Source organism: Oncorhynchus nerka, linkage group LG11 (assembly GCF_034236695.1).
Source record: "Oncorhynchus nerka isolate Pitt River linkage group LG11, Oner_Uvic_2.0, whole genome shotgun sequence".
Classification (NCBI taxonomy): Eukaryota; Metazoa; Chordata; class Actinopteri; order Salmoniformes; family Salmonidae; genus Oncorhynchus; species Oncorhynchus nerka.
In genome coordinates this window covers 8,798,909-8,825,100 of record NC_088406.1, presented here as the reverse complement: position 1 = coordinate 8,825,100, position 26,192 = coordinate 8,798,909, and the positions used below count along the sequence as shown (strand labels likewise).

At 41.8% G+C, this 26,192-nt stretch overlaps 1 protein-coding gene across 1 annotated transcript in view; it reads right to left on the bottom strand.

Annotated features, from left to right (window-relative positions):
• Positions 1 to 26,192, bottom strand: part of LOC115125359 (small G protein signaling modulator 2-like) — a 282,167-nt gene that overhangs the window by 238,558 nt on the left and 17,417 nt on the right. The window contains exon 2 of the mRNA XM_065024190.1: positions 6,378 to 6,453. Coding sequence (XP_064880262.1) covers positions 6,378 to 6,453 — 76 coding nt within the window. The remainder of the gene's footprint in view (positions 1 to 6,377; positions 6,454 to 26,192) is intronic.

Sequence of the window (26,192 nt, the reverse complement as noted above, 5' to 3'; positions counted from 1 at the left end):
TACAGGTGTTCTGTTCAGGAGGAAATATAACATCATATAATAGATACAGGTGTTCTGTTCAGGAGGAAATAGAACAGAATATAATAGATACGGGTGTTCTGTTCAGGAGGAAATATAACATAATATAATAGATACAGGTGTTCTGTTCAGGAGAAAATATAATAGATACAGGTGTTCTGTTCAGGGGGAAATAGAACAGAATAGAATAGAATAGATATGGGTGTTCTGTTCAGGAGGAAATAGAATAGAATAGATATGGGTGTTCTGTTCAGGAGGAAATATAATAGATACAGGTGTTCTGTTCAGGAGGAAATATAATAGAATAGATATGGGTGTTCTGTTCAGGAGGAAATATAACATAATATAATAGATACGGGTGTTCTGTTCAGGAGGAAATAGAACAGAATAGATATGGGTGTTCTGTTCAGGAGGAAATAGAATAGAATAGATATGGGTGTTCTGTTCAGGAGGAAATAGAATAGAATAGATACGGGTGTTCTGTTCAGGAGGAAATAGAACAGAATAGATATGGGTGTTCTGTTCAGGAGGAAATAGAATAGAATAGATATTGGTGTTCTTTTCAGGAGGAAATAGAATAGAATAGATATGGGTGTTCTGTTCAGGAGGAAATATAACATAATATAATAGATACGGGTGTTCTGTTCAGGAGGAAATATAATAGATACAGGTGTTCTGTTCAGGAGGAAATATAATAGATACAGGTGTTCTGTTCAGGAGGAAATAGAATAGAATAGATATGGGTGTTCTGTTCAGGAGGAAATATAATAGAATAGATATGGGTGTTCTGTTCAGGAGGAAATATAATAGATACAGGTGTTCTGTTCAGGAGGAAATAGAACAGAATAGAATAGAATAGATATGGGTGTTCTGTTCAGGAGGAAATAGAATAGAATAGATATGGGTGTTCTGTTCAGGAGGAAATATAACATAATATAATAGATACGGGTGTTCTGTTCAGGAGGAAATATGATACAAGTGTTCTGTTCAGGAGGAAATATAATAGATACAGGTGTTCTGTTCAGGAGGAAATAGAATAGATGCAGGTGTTCTGTTCAGGAGGAAATAGAATAGAATAGATACGGGTGTTCTGTTCAGGAGGAAATATAACATAATATAATAGATACAGGTGTTCTGTTCAGGAGGAAATAGAATAGAATAGATACGGGTGTTCTGTTCAGGAGGAAATATAACATAATATAATAGATACAGGTGTTCTGTTCAGGAGGAAATATAATAGATACAGGTGTTCTGTTCAGGAGGAAATAGAATAGATGCAGGTGTTCTGTTCAGGAGGAAATAGAATAGAATAGATACGGGTGTTCTGTTCAGGAGGAAATATAATAGAATAGATATGGGTGTTCTGTTCAGGAGGAAATATAACATAATATAATAGATACAGGTGTTCTGTTCAGGGGGAAATATAACATAATAGAATAGAATAGATACGGGTGTTCTGTTCAGGAGGAAATATAATAGATACAGGTGTTCTGTTCAGGGGGAAATATAACATAATATAATAGATACAGGTGTTCTGTTCAGGGGGAAATATAACATAATAGAATAGAATAGATACAGGTGTTCTGTTAAAGGAGGAAAGCCTGGAAGGTGCCACTTCTGAACACTTACAGATCTAGTAGACGTATATCTAGCCTTGTACTTTACGAGTAACGATGGCGTTTGTGTATGTTATGTATTTCTACTTATGTATGTATAACAGAAAGTCCCTTCAAGGGCAGTACCGTTTATTTTCTAGCCCACGGGTTGGTCACAAACCACGGGTTGGTCACAAACCACGGGTTGGTCACAAACCACGGGTTGGACACAAACCACGGGTTGGTCACAAACCACGGGTTGGACACAAACCACGGGTTGGACACAAACCACGGGTTGGTCACAAACCACGGGTTGGACACAAACCACGGGTTGGTCACAAACCACGGGTTGGTCACAAACCACGGGTTGGACACAAACCACGGGTTGGTCACAAACCACGGGTTGGTCACAAACCACGGGTTGGACACAAACCACGGGTTGGTCACAAAATTGTGACGTGAGAAAGAGAGTGGGAGAGAAGGAGGCAGAAAAGAGAGTGTGGTAGTCCTCTCTCTCTACAGTGATTTATCCTGCAATAGCTGTCGTTCAATGGGGTAACATACATTTTTGTCTTCTTCTAATGCCTCTGAAAGGGAAAGTAATCTAAACGTAACGGAATGTAATCAGATTACGTTACTGAGTTCGGGGTAATCCAAAAGTTACGTTACTGATTATAATTTTGGACAGGTAACTAGTAACTGTAACGGGTCACATTTAGAAAGGAACCTACCCAACCCTGCCCACTGCTGTGATACACATACCTAGACTGAGTGTCCAAAACATTAGGAACACCTTCCTAATATTGAGTTGCAACCCCCCTTTTGCCCTCAGAACAGCCTCCATTTATCGGGGCATGGACTCTACAAGGTGTTGAAAGAGTTCCGCAGGGATGCTGGCCCATGTTGACTCTACAAGGTGTTGAAAGAGTTCCGCAGGGATGCTGGCCCATGTTGACTCTACAAGGTGTTGAAAGAGTTCCGCAGGGATGCTGGCCCATGTTGACTCTACAAGGTGTTGAAAGAGTTCCGCAGGGATGCTGGCCCATGTTGACTCTACAAGGTGTTGAAAGAGTTCCGCAGGGATGCTGGCCCATGTTGACTCTACAAGGTGTTGAAAGAGTTCCGCAGGGATGCTGGCCCATGTTGACTCTACAAGGTGTTGAAAGAGTTCCGCAGGGATGCTGGCCCATGTTGACTCTACAAGGTGTTGAAAGAGTTCCGCAGGGATGCTGCCCATGTTGACTCAATGCTTCCCACAGTTGTGTGTCAAGTTGGTTGCATGTCCTTTGGGTGGTGGACCATTCTTGATACAGACAGGAAACTGTTGAGTTTAGAGGTCGACCAATTAATCGGAATGGCCGATTAATTAGGGCTGATTTCAAGTTTTCATAACAATCGGAAATCTGTATTTTTGGACACCGATTTGGACGATTAATTTTCTTGACACAAACTGGTGCGCCTGGCACCTACTACCAAACCCAGTTCAAAGACACTTAAATATTTTGTCTTGTCCATTCACCCTCTGAATGGCACTGAATACACAATACATGTCTCAACTGTCTCAAGGCTTAAAACTCCTTCTTTAACTTGTCTCCTCCCCTTCATCTCCACTGATTGAAGTGGATTTAACAGGTGACATCAATAAGGGATCATATCTTTCACCTGGATCCATGTCATAATGTTTTGTTACAGTCCGTGTATATTAACCACACACACACACACACACACAGTACACTATCCCACGAGGTTGACCTAATTATGCCATTACTCATTCAAATGAGACAACAAAATTTTAAAAAGTAAAGCCTTAAATTCCCTTTGCACTTCCGACCATTATTTACCATTTTATATTCCCGGCACTGTAACATATTGAAATGATAATTGCAGCCCAACTTCCCCTCGTCTCCTCCCCTCGTCTCCTCCCCTCGTCTCCTCCCCTCGCCCCCACACCATCCGCGGCCAAGCAGCTCACTTTTGACATAATATGCTAGGGTAAGTCCCAAATGCACCCTGTTCCCCTATATAGTGCACTACTTTTAACCAGAGTCTACAATAGGGAATAGGGTGCCATTTTAGACAGAAAGCAAGTGATTCAGGAGGAGGATGGTAATTTTCTCATCGATCCGTTGGTCCGTAGGCTAGGAGTTAGGAGCTAAGACACCTCCGCCTGCGTTGGCTGACCCTCCAAACGGCCCACAGCTTGTTAACTAGATGGAAATGTGGACAACTGGCTCCTTCTTTCACCAGAAACTCAGTCTCTAGCTACGTAACGCAAACTTATACATAACAAAGTGAAACTTTTCTAAAGAGGTTTCGGAAAACATAGGGGCGTAACATAACGTAGGACTGTAGCCTACATAACATGTGATAAAGGAGGCTTATACATAACACAAATGTATAAACAACCCCAAGTTGAATGTTCAGATCAGTCGTGGGAGCACTTGAAGGGACTGATAACATATTGGTAAGAAATGTATTCTTTTTGACATGTAAGGAACAGGGCTGTGTTTGGCCAGCTCTCATAGGTTCTGTCCCAAATTGCAACCTATCCCTAAGGGAATACGGCTCCATTTGGCCAGCTCCTACACAGACGAAGCTATGATTCACATGCTGCTGTGGACTACAGATCATCTTAAAAGCGCTGTCGGACAAATGAATAGTATTTATCACATTAACGATGTACAAAGGATGTCCTCGCTCCTCACTAGCTCCAGCTGCCACGACAGCATCATCTGTACTGAAACGTCTCTATTGTGAAAGGGACAATCTGCAGTTCAAACAATAACAAAGCGGACACCCCGCCACTGTTTTGGTAAACAGCTGAGGGATGGGGCTGGGGAATTATTATTATTTTTATTTTTTTTAACCCCTTTTTCTCCCCAATTTCGTGGTGTCCAATTGTTTTAGTAGCTACTATCTTGTCTCATCGCTACAACTCCCGTACGGGCTCGGGAGAGACGAAGTTTGAAAGTCATGCGTCCCCAGATACACAACCCAACCAAGCCGCACTGCTTCTTAACACAGCGCGCATCCAACCCGGAAGCCAGCCGCACCAATGTGTCGGAGGAAACACCGTGCACCTGGCCACCTTGGTTAGCGCGCACTGCGCCGGGCTGGAGGAAATGAAGCCACTCTCAAATTCATGGCCCTGTGGATGCAAGGACGGACCATCCACGATATCAAAATTAGGCTTGGGCGGTATACCGTATACTGGGATATTTGGAAATAGCCACGGGATGTTTTTTCAATACTGTCAATACTGTTTCAAATATTTTCTTTGATGTGTATATATATTTATTTTTTATTTTTTTTAGCTACTTTTTAAGTAAATACCTGCAGTCCACTTGTAAAATACGTTAGGAGATAACGCATATTGCATTCTTCATTTCTTGTGAGTCACTGTTGCGCAGCACGATCTAATTACAGTATTAAATTCACAACTAAATGTTTGACAGCTAGATATCTTATAACTATTAAGTTAACGGTCTACAATGTGCTAAATGCGCTGCAGTTGCACTAACAGTAGTTAGCTATCTAGCTTGTTAGCTTCTTGCAAAATCAAGCGTTTGGTAACAGCAGAGAATCCCCTCCTGGATCAAGAGCCTTGCTGTCTATATTTGTTATGTGCGTGCAGCAAACTGTGAGATGCATTTTTGAGTTACTTGTATAACTTTATTAGCTAGTACGTCTGTCCTGTAAATAGTTTACGTCAGAAACTGTATAAAATGTTTGCAATGCGCTCGTTAGTATTTAGCTAGCATTCTCTATGGGATTTTACATATACTTGTTAGCATTGCTAACCTTTCGGATTACAGAGACACAGTGGGGTTTGAAAATACCTCTCCTTGTGTTCAGTGCCGGTACTACCAAACATCCCGAGATGGCACAAGGTCGGTATGAAGGTACGACAATCTGAATCCCGCCTAAACCTAATCCAAATTATATTTGTAACCATGTTTGGAGACCATACAGTGTTTGTTTACAATCACATTGTTTACAAACATTGAAGTAAAACTATCTTATATTAAAAGGGTCCTGATGGAGTGTGACAGTTGAACTAAGCTCATGAGGCATTTATAAGTTATATTCTTCAAGAATCAACATGTACATATCATTAATATATAAATCCAAAAATGTATGTAGCAACTCCAGATTGCACCTTTAAATGGCTATAATTACAGCCTGATAGTTCAATCACCAGACTGCACTGTTCCCTGGTTGTCATTTTCCCAGACCCATGAATATCTATCTTTCTCCTTCTCAAAATAGCACCCTACATAGTGTGTATGAGCCCTGGTCAAACTCTACGGCTCTGTCCTGGCCCTGAAGGGAGGATATAACACTGCACTACACACACACACACAGGGGAAGATATGCAGCGGCTAACCCCCCCCCCCGGTGTGGCGTTAGCAAATTCGGTCCTCAAGGTGTGAGTCACCAACTCGCCAGCTCACCGGCTCGCAGCCATCCGTCCGGAAACTACGTAAACCCCTCCACTCCACTGCAAGTCCTTCCAGAAGATACTGACTGCATTACGGAGGCCACACACATACATCTGTCTTTCTAGGAGAAAGTACATGTTGTGCAACCAGGGAACCTCTAAAATTAGTTTCCATTGACTCCAGAGTGGTTATTAACTTTCCGTTGCTGTGCCAGCACAGTCAGCGACACAGGTGACGTCAAATACTGTCCTTCCCCCAGAGTCACTACATTATCAGCTGAGGAGCTCTCAGAGAGGGAGTGCGTATGTGTGTGTGTACTTACTGCACAGGCCGATGATGTGGCTGCTGTCTTCGTGGACAAACTTCTTAGTCACCGCCTCCTCCATGATCTGTTTCACCTGTACAGAGAGACACAGGATCATTATGATTATTATCATCATCATCGTTACCATCATCATTACCACCGTCATTTCCATTACCATCATCATTACCATCGTCATCACCATTACCACTCTCATCATCATTACCATCGTCATCATCATTACCATCGTCATTTACCATTACCATCATCATCATCATTGCCATCACCATCATCATCGTCATCATCATTACCGTCGTCATTACCATTACCATTACTTACCATTACCATCGTCATCACCATTACCCTTACCATCATCATCATCATTACCATCGTCATCACCATTACCCAATGACTGTCGTCATTTGCATTACCATCGTCATCATCATTACCATCGTCATCATCACCATTACCCTTACCATCATCATCATCATTACTGTCGTCATTTGCATTACCATCATCATCATCATTACCATCGTCATCATCATTACCATCGTCATCATCATTACCATCGTCATCATCACCATTACCATTGTCATCATCATTACCATCGTCATCATCATCATTACCATCGTCATCATCATTTACTGTCGTCATCATCATTACCATCGTCATCATCATTACCATCGTCATCATCATTACCATCATCATCATCATTACCATCGTCATCATCATTACCATCGTCATCGTCATTACCATCATCATCATCACCATCGTCATCATCATTACCATCGTCATCATCATTACCATCATCATCATCATTACCATCGTCATCATCATCACCATCGTCATCATCATTACCATCGTCATCGTCATTACCATCATCATCATCACCATCGTCATCATCATTACCATCGTCATCATCATTACCGTCGTCATCATCATTACCATCGTCATTTCCATTACCATCATCATCATCATTGCCATCACCATCATCATCGTCATCATCATTACCGTCGTCATTACCATTACCCTTACCATCGTCGTCATCACCATTACCCTTACCATCATCATCATCATTACTGTCGTCATTTGCATTACCATCGTCATCATCATTACCATCGTCATCATCACCATTACCCTTACCATCATCATCATCATTACTGTCGTCATTTGCATTACCATCATCATCATCATTACCATCGTCATCATCATTACCATCGTCATCATCATCATTACCATCGTCATCATCATTACTGTCGTCATCATCATTACCATCGTCATCATCATTACCATCGTCATCATCATTACCATCATCATCATCATTACCATCGTCATCATCATTACCATCGTCATCGTCATTACCATCATCATCATCACCATCGTCATCATCATTACCATCGTCATCATCATTACTGTCGTCATCATCATTACCATCGTCATCATCATTGCCATCACCATCATCATCATCATCATTATCATTACCATTGTCATCATTGTCATCCATCATTATAATCAAACCAATCCTTATCACCTCGAATAGAGGGGCATAGACCTTATACTTCTCCTATGTGCAAAGAAACTCAAATGGGGTGATGATATTGATTAACAATCATTTTGATCCGAATGTGCAAACTATCCAAACAGATCTGCAAGGTAGATGGATTCTTTTAAATATGTTATTGAACCATGAACAGATTTGGCTCATTAATCTATACGGTCCAAATAATGATGATCCACGGTTCTTTGAAAATATATATAAGAATCGATCAACTCTACAAGCAATGAAATACTATTATTATGGTGGGAGATTATAATACGGTTTTAAATACCTCTATGGACCGTAAAGGAAATCACACTACAAACTAAAACCATCATGCACTTAAATGAAATCAGGAATATCATGGATTCTCACCCTGACCTAGTGAGAGATACATGGAGGAGGCTTAATACCCTGACCTAGTGAGAGATACATGGAGGAGGCTTAATACCCTGACCTAGTGAGATATACATGGAGGAGGTTTAATACCCTGACCTAGTGAGAGATACATGGAGGAGGTTTAATACCCTGACCTAGTGAGATATACATGGAGGAGGTTTAATATCCTGACCTAGTGAGATATACATGGAGGAGGTTTAATACCCTGACCTAGTGAGATATACATGGAGGAGGCTTAATACCCTGACCTAGTGAGATATACATGGAGGAAGTTTAATACCCTGACCTAGTGAGATATACATGGAGGAGGTTTAATACCCTGACCTAGTGAGATATACATGGATGAGGTTTAATATCCTGACCTAGTGAGATATACATGGAGGTTTAATACCCTGACCTAGTGAGATATACATGGAGGTTTAATACCCTGACCTAGTGAGATATACATGGAGGAGGTTTAATATCCTGACCTAGTGAGAGATACATGGAGGAAGTTTAATACCCTGACCTAGTGAGATATACATGGAGATTTAATACCCTGACCTAGTGAGATATACATGGAGGTTTAATACCCTGACCTAGTGAGATATACATGGAGGTTTAATACCCTGACCTAGTGAGATATACATGGAGGAAGTTTAATACCCTGACCTAGTGAGATATACATGGAGGAGGTCTAATACCCTGACCTAGTGAGATATACATGGAGGAGGTTTAATATCCTGACCTAGTGAGAGATACATGGAGGTTTAATACCCTGACCTAGTGAGATATACATGGATGTTTAATATCCTGACCTAGTGAGATATACATGGAGGAGGTTTAATATCCTGACCTAGTGAGATATACATGGAGGAGGTTTAATATCCTGACCTAGTGAGATATACATGGAGGAGGTTTAATACCCTGACCTAGTGAGATATACATGGAGGAGGCTTAATACCCTGACCTAGTGAGATATACATGGAGGAGGTTTAATACCCTGACCTAGTGAGATATACATGGAGGTTTAATATCCTGACCTAGTGAGATATACATGGAGGAGGTTTAATATCCTGACCTAGTGAGATATACATGGAGGAGGTTTAATATCCTGACCTAGTGAGAGATACATGGAGGAGATTTAATACCCTGACCTAGTGAGATATACATGGAGGAGGCTTAATACCCTGACCTAGTGAGATATACATGGAGGAGGTGTAATACCCTGACCTAGTGAGAGATACATGGAGGAGGTTTAATACCCTGACCTAGTGAGATATACATGGAGGAGGTTTAATATCCTGACCTAGTGAGATATACATGGAGGAGGTTTAATACCCTGACCTAGTGAGATATACATGGAGGAGGCTTAATACCCTGACCTAGTGAGATATACATGGAGGAAGTTTAATACCCTGACCTAGTGAGATATACATGGAGGAGGTTTAATACCCTGACCTAGTGAGATATACATGGATGAGGTTTAATATCCTGACCTAGTGAGATATACATGGAGGTTTAATACCCTGACCTAGTGAGATATACATGGAGGTTTAATACCCTGACCTAGTGAGATATACATGGAGGAGGTTTAATATCCTGACCTAGTGAGAGATACATGGAGTAAGTTTAATACCCTGACCTAGTGAGATATACATGGAGATTTAATACCCTGACCTAGTGAGATATACATGGAGGTTTAATACCCTGACCTAGTGAGATATACATGGAGGAGGTTTAATATCCTGACCTAGTGAGAGATACATGGAGGAGATTTAATACCCTGACCTAGTGAGATATACATGGAGGAGGCTTAATACCCTGACCTAGTGAGAGATACATGGAGGAGGCTTAATACCCTGACCTAGTGAGATATACATGGAGGAGGTGTAATACCCTGACCTAGTGAGAGATACATGGAGGAGGTTTAATACCCTGACCTAGTGAGATATACATGGAGGAGGTTTAATATCCTGACCTAGTGAGATATACATGGAGGAGGTTTAATACCCTGACCTAGTGAGATATACATGGAGGAGGCTTAATACCCTGACCTAGTGAGATATACATGGAGGAAGTTTAATACCCTGACCTAGTGAGATATACATGGAGGAGGTTTAATACCCTGACCTAGTGAGATATACATGGATGAGGTTTAATATCCTGACCTAGTGAGATATACATGGAGGTTTAATACCCTGACCTAGTGAGATATACATGGAGGTTTAATACCCTGACCTAGTGAGATATACATGGAGGAGGTTTAATATCCTGACCTAGTGAGAGATACATGGAGGAAGTTTAATACCCTGACCTAGTGAGATATACATGGAGATTTAATACCCTGACCTAGTGAGATATACATGGAGGTTTAATACCCTGACCTAGTGAGATATACATGGAGGTTTAATACCCTGACCTAGTGAGATATACATGGAGGAAGTTTAATACCCTGACCTAGTGAGATATACATGGAGGAGGTCTAATACCCTGACCTAGTGAGATATACATGGAGGAGGTTTAATATCCTGACCTAGTGAGAGATACATGGAGGTTTAATACCCTGACCTAGTGAGATATACATGGATGTTTAATATCCTGACCTAGTGAGATATACATGGAGGAGGTTTAATATCCTGACCTAGTGAGATATACATGGAGGAGGTTTAATATCCTGACCTAGTGAGATATACATGGAGGAGGTTTAATACCCTGACCTAGTGAGATATACATGGAGGAGGCTTAATACCCTGACCTAGTGAGATATACATGGAGGAGGTTTAATACCCTGACCTAGTGAGATATACATGGAGGTTTAATATCCTGACCTAGTGAGATATACATGGAGGAGGTTTAATATCCTGACCTAGTGAGAGATACATGGAGGAGGTTTAATACCCTGACCTAGTGAGATATACATGGAGGAGGCTTAATACCCTGACCTAGTGAGATATACATGGAGGAGGCTTAATACCCTGACCTAGTGAGATATACATGGAGGAGGTTTAATACCCTGACCTAGTGAGATATACATGGAGGAGGTTTAATACCCTGACCTAGTGAGAGATACATGGAGGAGGTTTAATACCCTGACCTAGTGAGATATACATGGAGGAGGTTTAATATCCTGACCTAGTGAGATATACATGGAGGAGGCTTAATCAAGCTAGTCGTCTTGACTACTTCCTTATGTCATTCTCGCTGGCATCAAAAGTGTTGATAGGGGACAGAACGTGGTTAGACCATCAAATAATTGGCATGTACACTACTGTTACAGAATTATATTGGAAAATGAATCAAAACTTATTGGATGACAACTTGTTTTTAAACAAGACAGAATAATTAATAATGTACTTTTTACGACATAACATAGGTAAAGCAGATCCCCTTATTGTGTGGGACACTTTTAAATGTGCCTTTAGAGGCAATGAAATTCAGTATTCATTTATAAAACAAAAGCGATTTAGGTCAAAAGAGTCCATCTTAACAAAGGAAATTGAAGGACTAACAGAACAGACAGGTGGCAATAAAAACTACCATAGAGGCACAGAATAAGTTAGAGGAAAAACCAAATGAAATGGAGGAACTTATTCAAGAAAGATCCAGTGTAATATAGTATAAACATAAAGCAAACTGGATGGAATATGGGGAAAAATGCCCACAAATAGTAAAAAAAAAAAAATCATCTTCAACATTGAAATGCTACCAAAAATAATTTACTGAAACTTGTTACAAATGATGGAGTCACCAAACTATATTTTGAAAGAGGAAGTAAAGTACTTTAAGAATATGTTTTCGTTTCAGTCTCCTCATTCTTCACTAACTGAAGTTAATTGTCAGGATTTTTTTTCTTTGAATAATGTAAAATGAACAGCTGCACAGAAAGACTCATGTGAAAGTTACAAATTACAGAGGAGGAACTTCTTGATGCCATTAAAGCCTTTAAGTCTGGGTAAACTCCTGGGCTGGATGGCATACCAGTTGAAGTATATCAAACATTTTCTGATGTACTCAGAGGACTGTTATTAGCATGTTTTAACCACTCTTATGTAAATGGTAGATTATGAGACACTCAACAAGAAGGTCTGATTTACTATTACTGAAACGGACCCAGGTAGTAAATATAAAGATCCAGTCCAATTAAAAAATTGAAGGGTCATTACACTTCAGTGTTGTGATGCAAAAATTCAAGCAAAATGCATAGCGCATACAATTCAAAAGGTATTGTCGGATATCAGACAGGTTTTTAACATGGACGATACATTGGAGATAATATAAGACAAGTACTAGAAACAATAGAACACTATGACAAATCTGGGAAACCAGGCCTGGTTTGTTTTCATAGCCAACTTTGAAAAGGCTTTTGATAAAGTATGACTGGAATTTATACATAAATGTCACGCCCTGGCCATAGAGAGGCTTTTATTCTCTATTTTGGTTAGGCCAGGGTGTGACTAGGGTGGGCATTCTATGTTCATTTTCTAGGGTTTGTATTTCTTTGTTGTTTGGCCGGGTGTGGTTCAATCAGAGGCAGCTCTCTATCGTTGTCTCTGATTGAGAACCATACTTAGGTAGCTTTTTCCCACTGGGTTTTTGTGGGTAGTTGTTTTCTGTTTTGTGTCTTTCTGCACCAGACAGAACTGTTTTGTTTTTTTGTTCATTCTCTTTGATATTTTTGTTAATCAGTGTTCAGTTCCAATAATAAAGATGAACACGTACCACGCTGCACCTTGGTCCTCCACTCCTTCCAACAGCCGTTACAATTGCAACATTATAATTTTGGAGAATCTCTTATACAATGGGTTAAAGTTATGTGTAGTAACCCTAGGTGTAAAATAGGAAATAATGGATACTTCACAGAAAGTATTAAACTGTCAAGAGGAGAGAAACAAGGATGTCCACTATCGGCATATCTATTTATTATGTCCATTGAAATGTTAGCTATTAAAATCAGATCCAACAATAATATTAAGGGATAAGAAATCCAGGGCTTAAAAACAAAAGCGTCATTGTACACTGATGATTCATGGAGGATCTATATAATTGATCTAACCTCTATGGATTTACAACCAAATTATAATAAGTATTATAAAAAAATAAAAAATACAACTTTTACATTACCGTGTAGTTCACCAATAAAATGGTCTGACAGTGAAGTGGACATACTAGGTCTTCATATCCAAAAAGAAAGAAATTATCTCACTACAATACATTTTTATAGAAAGTTAGAAAAAAATAATAAGGTCTTGCAAACATGGAAAGGAAAATACCTGTTTATTTGCGAAAAATCACCCTGAAAATCACCCCGAAAATGAACCCTTTAGTCTTATCCCAGTGTCCCTATTTGCTTATGGCCTACACCTAACTTGTTTTGTAATTATATGAGAAAAAAAATATTACATTTGATTTAAAATGGCAAGCCAGACAAAATTATAAATATTATGGTTAAACTCAAATAAACTAATTTATTTTAAAAATATATATATATTTTTGGAAACAATATTTGAAAACGATATAATCTTTGTAAATTCTATCATAAATAGGACACATAGAACACATGCAGCTAACAAAATGTATGAAAAAGTCAATCCAGAATTGCAAAATTGCAGCATTTCTGCAAAAAATGGAAGAGGTAAGTTGAAGGGGGGGAAGGTAAGGAACATGCCTGTCAGCCCTGCATTAAAGAACAAAACTGGTTAAAGAAAATTATGATAAATTAAAAACGATACCAGTTTCATATCAGGACCAAAAAAATGACAGCTGTGCCATACAGGTTGCAAAATAGTTGGGAAGAGATGTTCGATGCTTTATGAACTGATACACAAAACAACATCGGATTATTTTTAAATTATTGTACAAAATTCTTGTAATCAATAGAATGTTATATACAGTTGAAGTCAGAAGTTTACATACACTTAAGTTGGAGACATTAAAACTCGTTTTTCAACCACTCCACAAATTTCTTGTTAACAAACTATAGTTTTGGCAAGTCGGTTAGGACATCTACTTTGTGCATGACACAAGTAATTTTTCCAACAATTGTTTACAGACGATTATTTCACTTATAATTCACTGTATCACAATTCCAGGGGGTCAGAAGTTTACATACACGAAGTTGACTGTGCCTTTAAACAGCTTGGAAAATTGCAGAAAATGATGGCATGTCTTTAGAAGCTTCTGATAGGCTAATTGACATAATTTCAGGTAATTGGAGGTGTACCTGTGGATGTATTTCAAGGCCTACCTTCAAACTCGGTGCCTCTTTGCTTGACATCATGGGGAAATCAAAAGAAATCAGCCAAGACCTCAGAATTTTTTTTGTAGACCTCCACAAGTCTGGTTCATCCTTGGGAGCAATTTCCAAACAACTGAAGGTACCATGTTGATCTGTACAAACAATAGTATGCAATTATAAACACCATGGGACCACGCAGCCGTCATACCGCTCAGGAAGGAGACGCGTTCTGTCTCCTAGAGATGAACGTACTTTGGTGCAAAAAGTGCCAATCAATCCCAGAACAACAGCAAAGGACCTTGTATACATTCTGGAGGAAACAGGTACAAAAGTATCTATATCCACAGTAAAACGAATCCTATATTGACATAACCTGAAAGGCCACTCAGCCTTTCAGCCTGGAGAAATATCCCAGGTCTGATGAAACAAAAATATAACTGTTTGGCCATGATGACCATCGTTATGTTTGGAGGAAAAAGGGATGAGCCTTGCAAGCCGAAGAACACCATCCCAACCGTGAAGAATGGGTGTGGCAGCATCATGTTGTGGGGGTGCTTTGCTGCAGGAGGCACTGGTGCACTTCACAAAATAGATGGCATCATAAGGTAGGAAAATTATGTGGATATATTGAAGCAACATCTCAAGACATCAGTCAGGAAGTTAAAGCTTGGTCGCAAATGGGTCTTCCAAATGGACAATGACCCCAAGCATACTTCCAAAGTTGTGGCAAAATGGCTGAAGGACAACAAAGTCAAGAAAAACGGAGTTAAAATGTATTTGGTTAAGGTGTATGTAAACTTCCAACTTCAACTGTATATTGGGGATTCAGCAAATAGCACTGCTGTGTGATTTGAAATGTGAAAAAAATGTATCTTTAATTTACAATCTGTAGAAACTATGAGAATAAAAAGGTTTGGAACTTTTGTGAAACATCCGAGCACAGTTGGCAAATATATGGCAAGTAGAAACTGGTTGGTGTTCACATTTCCAAAAAACTTCAAAGTGTTTCCTTTCAAATGGTATCATTAATGTGTCATATCCTTGCTTCAGGTCCTGAGCTACAAGGCAGTTAGCTTTAGATATGTCATTTTAGGCCTTAAATTGGTAAGAAAAAAAAGGGTCCGATCCTTATAACAAGTGACATCAATAAGGGATGATCATGGCTTTCACCTGGATTGACCTGGTCAGTCTATGTCACAGATATAGCAGGTGTTCCTAATGTTTTGTGCACTCTGTATAAATAATAAAAAGGGACAGGTCCCAAAATCGACCCCTGCGGGACACCTTTAGAAATATTGAGGTCACTTGACACCATCAGAAAGCATTGCGTCCTGTCTGACAGACAGTCCCCAAACCACCAAAATCGACCCCTACGGGACACCTTTAGAAATATTGAGGTCACTTGACACCATAAGAAAGCATTGCGTCCTGTCTGACAGACAGTCCCCAAACCACCAAAATCGACCCCTACGGGACACCTTTAGAAATATTGAGGTCACTTGACACCATAAGAAAGCATTGCGTCCTGTCTGACAGACAGTCCCCAAACCACCAAATTCGACCCCTGCGGGACACCTTTAGAAATATTGAGGTCACTTGACACCATCAGAAAGCATTGCGTCCTGTCTGACAGACAGTCCCCAAACCACCAAATTCGACCCCTGCGGGACACCTTTAGAAATATTGAGGTCACTTGACACCATCAGAAAGCATTTCGTCCTGTCTGACAGACAGTCCCAAAACAACTAAAATCGGCCACTACGAAGGGCTCCATTTGAGATGCAGCCTGTGCGTTTGGATTAGACTCCATTTTGAGGTCTGATGCTTTGAGGCAGGACATTTTGTATTTTATTAGGGATATACTGCTGCCAAGACAGCAGTTTCTCTTCCTCTGGTCCAGCTAAATCAAGGCAGTTATAAAAACATTTTTAAACATAACAATACATTCACAACAGATTTCACAATATATGAAGTGTGTGCCCTCAGGCCTCTACTCTACTACCACATATCTACAGTACAACATCCACGTGAACATGTGTGTATAGTGTATATGTTATCGTGTGGGTGTATACATTTGTCTGTATCTATGTTTGTGTTGCTTTACAGTCCCCATTGTTCCATAAGGTGTATTTCATCTGTTTTTTAAAATCTGATTCTACTGTTTGCATCAGTTACTTGATGTGGAATACAGTTCCATGTAGTCATGGCTCTATGTAGTACTGTCCACATTCCATAGTCTGTTCTGGATTTGGGGACTTTGAAGAGACCTCTGGTGGCATGTCTTGTGGGGTAATGTGGGGTACATTAGTCTCAGGTGATGGACCTTCTCTCTCGCTCTCTAAAGGACACAAGATAAAATAAATGGGTTGTATTTACAATGGTGTTTGTTCTTCACTGGTTGCCCTTTTCTCGTGGCAACAGGTCACAAATCTTGCTGCTGTGATGGCACACTGTGGAATTTCACCCAGTAGATATGGGAGTTTTTCAAAATTGGATTTATTTTCGAATTCTTTGTGGATCTGTGTGATCTGGGGGAAATATGTATCTCTAATATGGTCATAAATTGGGCAGGAGGTTAGAATGGGCAGCTCAGTTTCCACCTCATTTTGTGGGCAGTGAGCACATAGCCTGTCTTCTCTTGAGAGCCATGTCTGCCTACGGTGGCCTTTCTCAATAGCAAGGCTATGCTCACTGAGTCTGTACATAGTCAAAGCTTTCCTTAATTTTGGGTCAGTCACAGTGGTCAGGTATTCTGCTGCTGTGTACTCTCTGTGTAGGGCCAAATAGCATTCTAGTTTGCTCTGTTTTTTTGTTAATTCTTTCCAATGTGTTAAGTAATTATCTTTTTGTTTTCTCATGATTTGGTTGGGTCTAATTGTGCTGTTGTCCTGGGGCTCCTGTAGGGTGTGTTTGTGTTTGTGAACAGAGCCCCAGGACCAGCTTGCTTAGGGGACTCTTCTCCAGGTTCATCTCTCTGTAGGTGATGGCTTTGTTATGGAAGGTTTGTGAATCGCTTCCTTTTAGGTGGTTGTAGAATTTAATGGCTCTTTTCTGGATTTTGATAATTAGTGGGTATCGGCCTAATTCTGCTCTGCATGCATTATTTGGTGTTTTACGTTGTACACGGAGGATATTTTTGCAGAATTCTGCGTGCAGAGTCTCAATTTGGTGTTTGTCCCATTTTGTGAAGTCTTGGTTGGTGAGCGGACCCCAGACCTCACAACCATAAAGGGCAATGGGCTCTATGACTGATTCAAGTATTTTTAGCCAAATCCTAATTGGTATGTTGAAATTTATGTTTCTTTTGATGGCATAGAATGCCCTTCTTGCCTTGTCTCTCAGATCGTTCACAGCTTTGTGGAAGTTACCTGTGGCACTGATGTTTAGGCCAAGGTATGTATAGTTTTTTTGTGTGCTCTAGGGCAACAGTGTCTAGATGGAATTTGAATTTGTGGTCCTGGTGACTGGACCTTTTTTGGAACACCATTATTTTGGTCTTACTGAGATTTACTGTCAGGGCCCAGGTCTGACAGAATCTGTGCATAAGATCTAGGTGCTGCTGTAGGCCCTCCTTGGTTGGTGACAGAAGCACCAGATCATCAGCAAACAGCAGACATTTGACTTCGGATTCTAGCAGGGGGAGGCCGGGTGCTGCAGACTTTTCTAGTGCCCGCGCCAATTCGTTGATATATATTTTGAAGATGGTGGGGCTTAAGCTGCATCCCTGTCTAACCCCACAACCCTGTGTGAAGAAATGTGTGTGTTTTTTGCCAATTTTAACCGCACACTTGTTGTTTGTGTACATCTATCTATCTCTATCTCTCTCTCTCTCTGTCTCTCTCTCTCTCTCTCTCTCTCTCTCTGTCTCTCTATATCTCTGTCTCACTCTCTCTCTATATATATCTCTCTCTGTCTCTATATCTCTCTCTCTGTCTCTCTATCTCTCTCTCTCTGTCTCTCTCTCTCTCTCTCTCTCTCTGTCTCTCTCTGTCTCTCTCTGTCTCTCTCTGTCTCTCTCTCTGTCTCACTCTCTCTGTCTCTATATCTCTCTCTCTGTCTCTCTCTCTCTCTCTCTTTACTTCATGATGGTCAACTCTGAGCTGGGATTGCCTCAAATAATTGGGGTTATTTTTACCCTTTAAAACAAACAAAGGCCAGTGCTGACGTTGTACCTCAGTCTCCCTCACAAACACACGGCCACACACACACACACACACACACACACACGGCCACACACACACACACACACACACACAAACACACGGCCACACACACACACACAAACACACGACCACACACACACAGACACACGACCACACACACACGGCCACACACACACACACGGCCACACACACACACACACACGGCCACACACACACGGACACACACGGCCACACACACACACACAAACACACGGCCACACACACACACACAAACACACGGCCACAGACACGGCCACACACACACACACACACACACACGGCCACACACACACGGCCACACACACACACACACACACACACACACACGGGCCACACACACACACACACAAACACAGCCACACACACACAAACACGGCCACACACACACAAACACGGCCAGACACACACACACAAACACGGCCACACACACACAGAAACATGGCCACAGACAGGCGGGCAGGGGAAGATAGACTACAGGTGTGTCCCAAATTGTACCCTACTCCCTGTGTAGTATACTACTTTTGACCAGGGCGCCTATTCCCATAGGGTGCCATTTGGGATGCAGATTAAAGCAGCCAGGGTCACACCAACTCGCTAATACGCAGTTACCTAGAAATGAACAAGCTGGGACGCCACACACATGCGTGGATAAGCACACACTAAAACATATCATTCATATACCTATGCCACTTTTCCAAATATTAGGAACCATAGCAACCCTAGTACAGCTGAAAAGCTACAACAGGGATTTACTAGGAACCATAGCAACCCTAGTACAGCTGAAAAGCTACAACAGGGATTTACTAGGAGCCATAGCAACCCTAGTACTGTTGAAAATATATAACAGGGATTTACAACAGGCACATATAACCAGTCTACAACCAAAGAAAAGTATGATTAAGTCAATGCTCAGTGATAAACTCAGTGACAGAACACTGCAACTAAAGAGGTTCTGGAACACTGCAACTAAAGAGGTTCTGGAACACTGCAACTAAAGAGGTTCTGGAACACTGCAACTAAAGAGGTTCTGGAACACTGCAACTAAAAAGGTTCTGGAACACTGCAACTAAAGAGGTTCTGGAACACTGCAACTAAAGAGGTTCTGGAACACTGCAACTAAAGAGGTTCTGGAACACTGCAACTAAAGAGGATCTGGAACACTGCAAATAAAGAGGTTCTGGAACAGAACAGGACACAAAGCTAATTAGGACCTTGTAGATCACTCTGACTGTCTGTGTGTTACATAAGGATACATGTATTGTACCTCTCTGTCTAATGACTGATACACATAGCTAGAGCAGTAAAACAATACCATTCACTTCAGGCACATACACTCACTAGCCTGTTTATTAGGTACAACAATCTACTACAGGGTTGCCTTCAGAACAGCCTGAATTCTTTGGGGCATTCTACAAGGTGTCGGAAACGTTTCACAGGGATGTTGGTCCATGCTGACGCGATGGCATCACGCAGTTGCTGCAGATTAGACGGCGGTACATTCATGCTGTTAACAGCCCGTTCCAGCTCATCCCATTATGCTCTATTGGGTTGAGGTCTGGTGCCTTTTTTTATTTTTTTATTTTTTATTTCACCTTTATTTAACCAGGTAGGCTAGTTGAGAACAGGTTCTCATTTGCAACTGCGACCTGGCCAAGATAAAGCATAGCAGTGTGAACAGACAACACAGAGTTACACATGGAGTAAACAATTAACAAGTCAATAACACAGTAGAGAAAAAAGGGGAGTCTATATACAATGTGTGCAAAAGGCATGAGGAGGTAGGCGAATAATTACAATATTGCAGATTAACACTGGAGTGATAAATGATCAGATGATCATGTACAGGTAGAGATATTGGTGTGCAAAAGAGCAGAAAAGTAAATAAATAAAAACTGTGGGGATGAGGTGGGTGAAAATGGGTGGGCTATTTACCAATAGATTATGTACAGCTGCAGCGATCGGTTAGCTGCTCAGATAGCTGATGTTTGAAGTTGGTGAGGGAGATAAAAGTCTCTGGGTGATGATGAGAGAGGTTTTATCTCTGGACATGCTGGTTGTAATGGGTGAGGTCACCGCATATGTGGGAGGTGGGACAAAGGAGGTATCAGGGGTCTGAGGAATGGGACTAGGGGCTCCATTGTGAACTAAAACAATGATAACTAACCTGAGCAACAGTATACAAGGCATATTGACATTTGAGAGAGACATACAGCGAGGCATACAGTAAACACAGGTGTTGAATTGGGAAAGCTAGCTAAAACAGTGGGTGAGACAACAGCTAATCAGCTAGCATAACAACAGCAGGTGAGATGGCATTGACTAGGCAACTCGGCCGACAGATAAAACAAACAAGCAGAATGGAGTACCGTGATTAATGGACAGTCCAGCGTGCATCAGCTATGTAGCCAAGTGATCAGAGTCCAGGGGGCAGCGGTGGATGGGGCAGGGGGGCTGGGCTGGCGAGTGTTATCCAGGTTAAGAAAACTAACAATGACTAAATAGCTTGTAGCTAGCTAGCTGGTTAGCTTCTGGAGGTTCTTGAGTGTGTTCTAAAAATAAAGATAATAGCGATTCCGTATCACATTGGGTGAGGCAGGTTTCCGGAAGGTATAAACAATTTTTTTTTAAATCGGGAAGAAATAGAGTACATATGGGCTACTGCGTTTTTGGGACGCGGCGATGCAGACGGTTAGCAGGCCTGTGCTAACAAGCTAACAGATTAGCAGGCCGGGGTAAACAAGGTAGGACCTGGGCTAAAAAAGCTAGCAGTTAGCATGCCGAACTAGCAAGCAAGGAGATAGAGAGGGCTAGAGAGTTAGCCTTTGGAGGACGTCGCGATGGGGTGAGTCTGTTTATTCCTCTTCATGCAGTGATATCGATAGACCGGTCGTAGTCAAGGTATTGTAGCCCAGGAGTATGCTAGGAGCTCTGGCCGGGCTAGCTTCAAGCTACGTGGGTGGAAACGCTAGCCAGGAGTAATCAACCAGGGTTGCTGTTTAGCTCGATAGCTAGTTGCGAAGATCCAGCTAAAGAATGTTCCGTTTGTGGTGGGAATCCGGGGGTAAAAAATTTTAAATAGGTCCGTTATGCTCTGGTTAGCGTCGCGTTGTTCGAACTGGCGAGAGCTTTCCGAGCTAAAGGTTAGTTGATGACCGATTAGCTGAAGACCGCTAGCATAGCTGGTAGTTAGCTGGCTAGCTTCAGTTGAGGGGGTCCGGTTCCGAAGTAAATATAACTACTTTAGGAAAAGTAGCCAGGCCCCTCAAGTAAACTGAACTCGCTGTCATGTTCCAGGTGATGTTTTTCACCTCCTCAATTGTCCCGTGTTGGTGATGGCGTGCCCACTGGATCCAGGAAGGTGTCTGTTTCTGAGGTACTGGATCCAGGAAGGTGTCTGTTTCTGAGGTACTGGATCCAGGAAGGTGTCTGTTTCTGAGGTACTGGATCCAGGAAGGTGTCTGTTTGTGAGGTACTGGATCCGGTGCGCCTGGCACCGACGATCATACCACGCTCAAAGTCCCTTATGTTACTCGTTTTGCCCATTCTAATGTTCAATCTAACAGTGACTGAATGCCTCAACGCCTTTCTGTCTGCTTTAAATAACAAGCCAAGGTCACGTGACAAACTGTTTGTTGGAGCGATCCATTTTCGTGAATGGGTTGGTGTACCTAATAAACTGTCCGTTGAGTGTAGAAGAAAGTGCTAAAATCAGTAGACAGAAACGAGGAAAAGACAGAAAAAGATAAACATGTGTTCAGGGTACCGTTACACCACTTCCATGTCTTTTGAGAAGTGAAACTTGGTAAAATATATATATATAATATGGATTCTTTTTCTCCATTTTGTCTGTCATAGTTGAAGTGTACCTATGATGAAAATTACAGGCCTCTCTCATCTTTTTAAGTGGGAGAACTTGCACAATTGGTGGCTGACTTAATACTTTTTTGCCCCACTGTATATATATTTCACCTAATTTGAAACATTCTGTCATAAAGAGCACATGTTAAAATTCATTTAAAAAATTCTGAAAGATTTTTCCCAACTCAAGAGGTTAAACAAATAGGACTATAATAAGTGCCAAATAAAGTAACAGGGTTGAAAATGTCCTCTTAAATCAACCATAACTCCCCTCAGGACAGAGGGGATGGAAGCTTGTTGTGTGCAACAGGAAGTGGCATTTGAATGCAAGATTCACACATTGTTTTCTATCTCTGGGTAACAGGGTTGATGTGTTATGTTCGTCCCGCTCAGTTTTCCTCCACAAAACACCAGAAAATGTCCAAAAGGACCAGCTCACCTGCTTTTACACTATGATTTGACTATTAGATGTTCAGTTGTTTAAAAAAAAAAAAAAATTAAAGGAATAGTTTCACCATATTAAAACAAGAGTTCAGTTCAAGTAACGGCGTTCACTTAAAACGAGGGACCGATATAAATGAATCACATGAAATAAATCCTCACCTTCAGAAAACACTTAGTAAAATAATAAATAGGATTTACAAAAGTGAAACTTGGAGAAAATATTGGGGTTCAAGTGGGTTCAAAGAAGTGACACGGGGTTTGACGGAAGGACAAGCCTTTATTCATATCAAATAAAATCTGATTTCATGTGGTCTATATTAAAGGGCTCTTCATTTAAGGTTTTTAAATATGAATATTGGTGCACAATTTCTACTTAAAATATCAAAATGATGCAAAAGGTACTCATTTCCTGGAATGACCCATCAGTGAAACCAGTTAAAGCACTCATTTCCTGGAATGGCCCATCAGTGAAACCAGTTAAAGGACTCATTTCCTGGAATGACCCATCAGTGAAACCAGTTAAATCACTCATTTCCTGGAATGACCCTCACTCATCCATCCTCTTCTTGGCATTCACAGAATGACAAATGGCACCCTATTCCCTACATAGTTCTTTCTTTTTACCAGAACCCATATAACCTGTAGCTCTATAGTTGTTGTACTGCTAATCCAATGGTGTTTCCTTTTATTTCTGCAGAGCCAAATCTCAGCCTGCCAAATGGCACTCTATCCCCTACATAAAGCCCTTACGGGCCCTGGTCAAATGTAGTGTTTTATATAGGGAATAGGGTGCCATTTGTATTTCATGTAACAACCTCAGGAGAGAAACTGGAGTTCTACCTCCAAGGTTGTCTCTCTAAGAAGTACATCCCAACATTAAACATTTTTTTTAACCTTTATTTAACTAGGCAAGTCAGTTAAGAACAAATTCTTATTTTCAATGACGGCCTAGGAACAGTGGGTTAACTGCCTGTTCAGGGGCAGAACGACAGATTTGTACCTTGTCAGCTCGGGGGTTTGAACTTGCAACCTTCCGGTTACTAGTCTAACGCTCTAACCACTAGGCTACCCTGCCGCCCCAGGGCACACTTATGGTGAAAAGTAGTGCACTATATAGGGAATAAGTGTGCCATTTGACTCTGAGTCAGACTGGCTGAGATAACATAGTACCCAGCTGCATAATGAGAGGATATTTCTTCGGGGAAGAGACATGGGAATGTGGTTTGGGCCCTCTGTGTGCAATATGGCAGTGAAGGTGCCATTGGTGCAATGTACATCCAGGCGATTATAGCAAGCAGAGAAATGGAGTATATTAGAGCGATATCATAGGTGTGGTTAAGTCTCTGCCATACAGCGATTCCCAGTAGCAGCTTCGATGCAGTTTCACAGATTCATTGAATGACACAGCTTCCAAGAAAGCAATTGCAACTCTCGAGTCCAGAGTCGGCAAATCTGTACCACTTTGCAAAGGTTGACTGTAGGTAGTGGCCCAATAAGATGCATTTGGGGGGCAGAGTGACCTGCTATTGAATGATTGGGCCATCACCCACTCTCCTATCCCCACTATTCTCACGATTCAAACCTCCACTCCCCCATCAGTCACTCTAAACACATTTCGGTGAGAGACTCAAAATGATTAATGATTCACCAAACCTATCAGATCCACTTACTGCTACAGCCCTTGGTGAGAGTGAGTGATGGCTCCCAATCACGAGGCTTGCTGGAGGTCAGAACGGCTCATAATAATGGCTGGAATGGAGTGAATGGAATGGTATCAAACAGGGAAACCATTTATTCCGTTTCAGCCATTACTACAGTACGAGCACTTCCTCCCCAATTAACGTAACACCAACCTCCTGTGCTCTCGACACACTGGGCAAAAAAAAAACAGTTTATCCAGGATAGTAACGGTTTGACCGTGAACCGTTTGGACTAGCCTCAGCTTGGAACGGTGTGACCGTGAACCGTTTGGACTAGCCTCAGCCTGTAACGGTGTGACCGTGAACCGTTTGGACTAGCCTCAGCCTGTAACGGTGTGACCATGGACCGTTTGGACTAGCCTCAGCCTGTAACGGTTTGACCGTGAACCGTTTGGACTAGCCTCAGCCTGTAACGGTGTGACCATGGACCGTTTGGACTAGCCTCAGCATGTAACGGTTTGACCGTGAACCGTTTGGACTAGCCTCAGCCTGTAACGGTGTGACCGTGAACCGTTTGGACTAGCCTCAGCCTGTAACGGTGTGACCATGGACCGTTTGGACTAGCCTCAGCCTGTAACGGTGTGACCGTGAACCGTTTGGACTAGCCTCAGCCTGTAACGGTTTGACCGTGAACCGTTTGGACTAGCCTCAGCCTGTAACGGTGTGACCGTAAACCGTTTGGACTAGCCTCAGCCTGTAACGGTGTGACCGTGAACCGTTTGGACTAGCCTCAGCCTGTAACGGTTTGACCTTGAACCGTTTGGACTAGCCTCAGCCTGTAACGGTGTGACCGTGAACCGTTTGGACTAGCCTCAGCTTGGAACGGTGTGACCGTGAACCGTTTGGACTAGCCTCAGCTTGGAACGGTTTGACCGTGAACCGTTTGGACTAGCCTCAGCCTGTAACGGTGTGACCATGGACCGTTTGGACTAGCCTCAGCCTGTAACGGTGTGACCATGGACCGTTTGGACTAGCCTCAGCCTGTAACGGTGTGACCATGGACCGTTTGGACTAGCCTCAGCCTGTAACAGTTTGACCATGGACCATTTGGACTAGCCTCAGCCTGTAACAGTTTGACCGTGAACCATTTGGACTAGCCTCAGCCTGTAACGGTGTGACCGTGAACCATTTGGACTAGCCTCAGCCTGTAACAGTTTGACCGTGAACCATTTTGGACTAGCCTCAGCCTGTAACAGTTTGACCGTGGACCGTTTGGATTAGCCTCAGCCTGTAACAGTTTGACCATGGACCATTTGGATTAGCCTCAGCCTGTAACAGTTTGACCATGGACCATTTGGATTAGCCTCAGCCTGTAACAGTTTGACCGTGAACCATTTGGACTAGCCTCAGCCTGTAACAGTTTGACCATGGACCATTTGGATTAGCCTCAGCCTGTAACAGTTTGACCATGGACCATTTGGATTAGCCTCAGCCTGTAACAGTTTGACCGTGAACCGTTTGGACTAGCCTCAGCCTGTA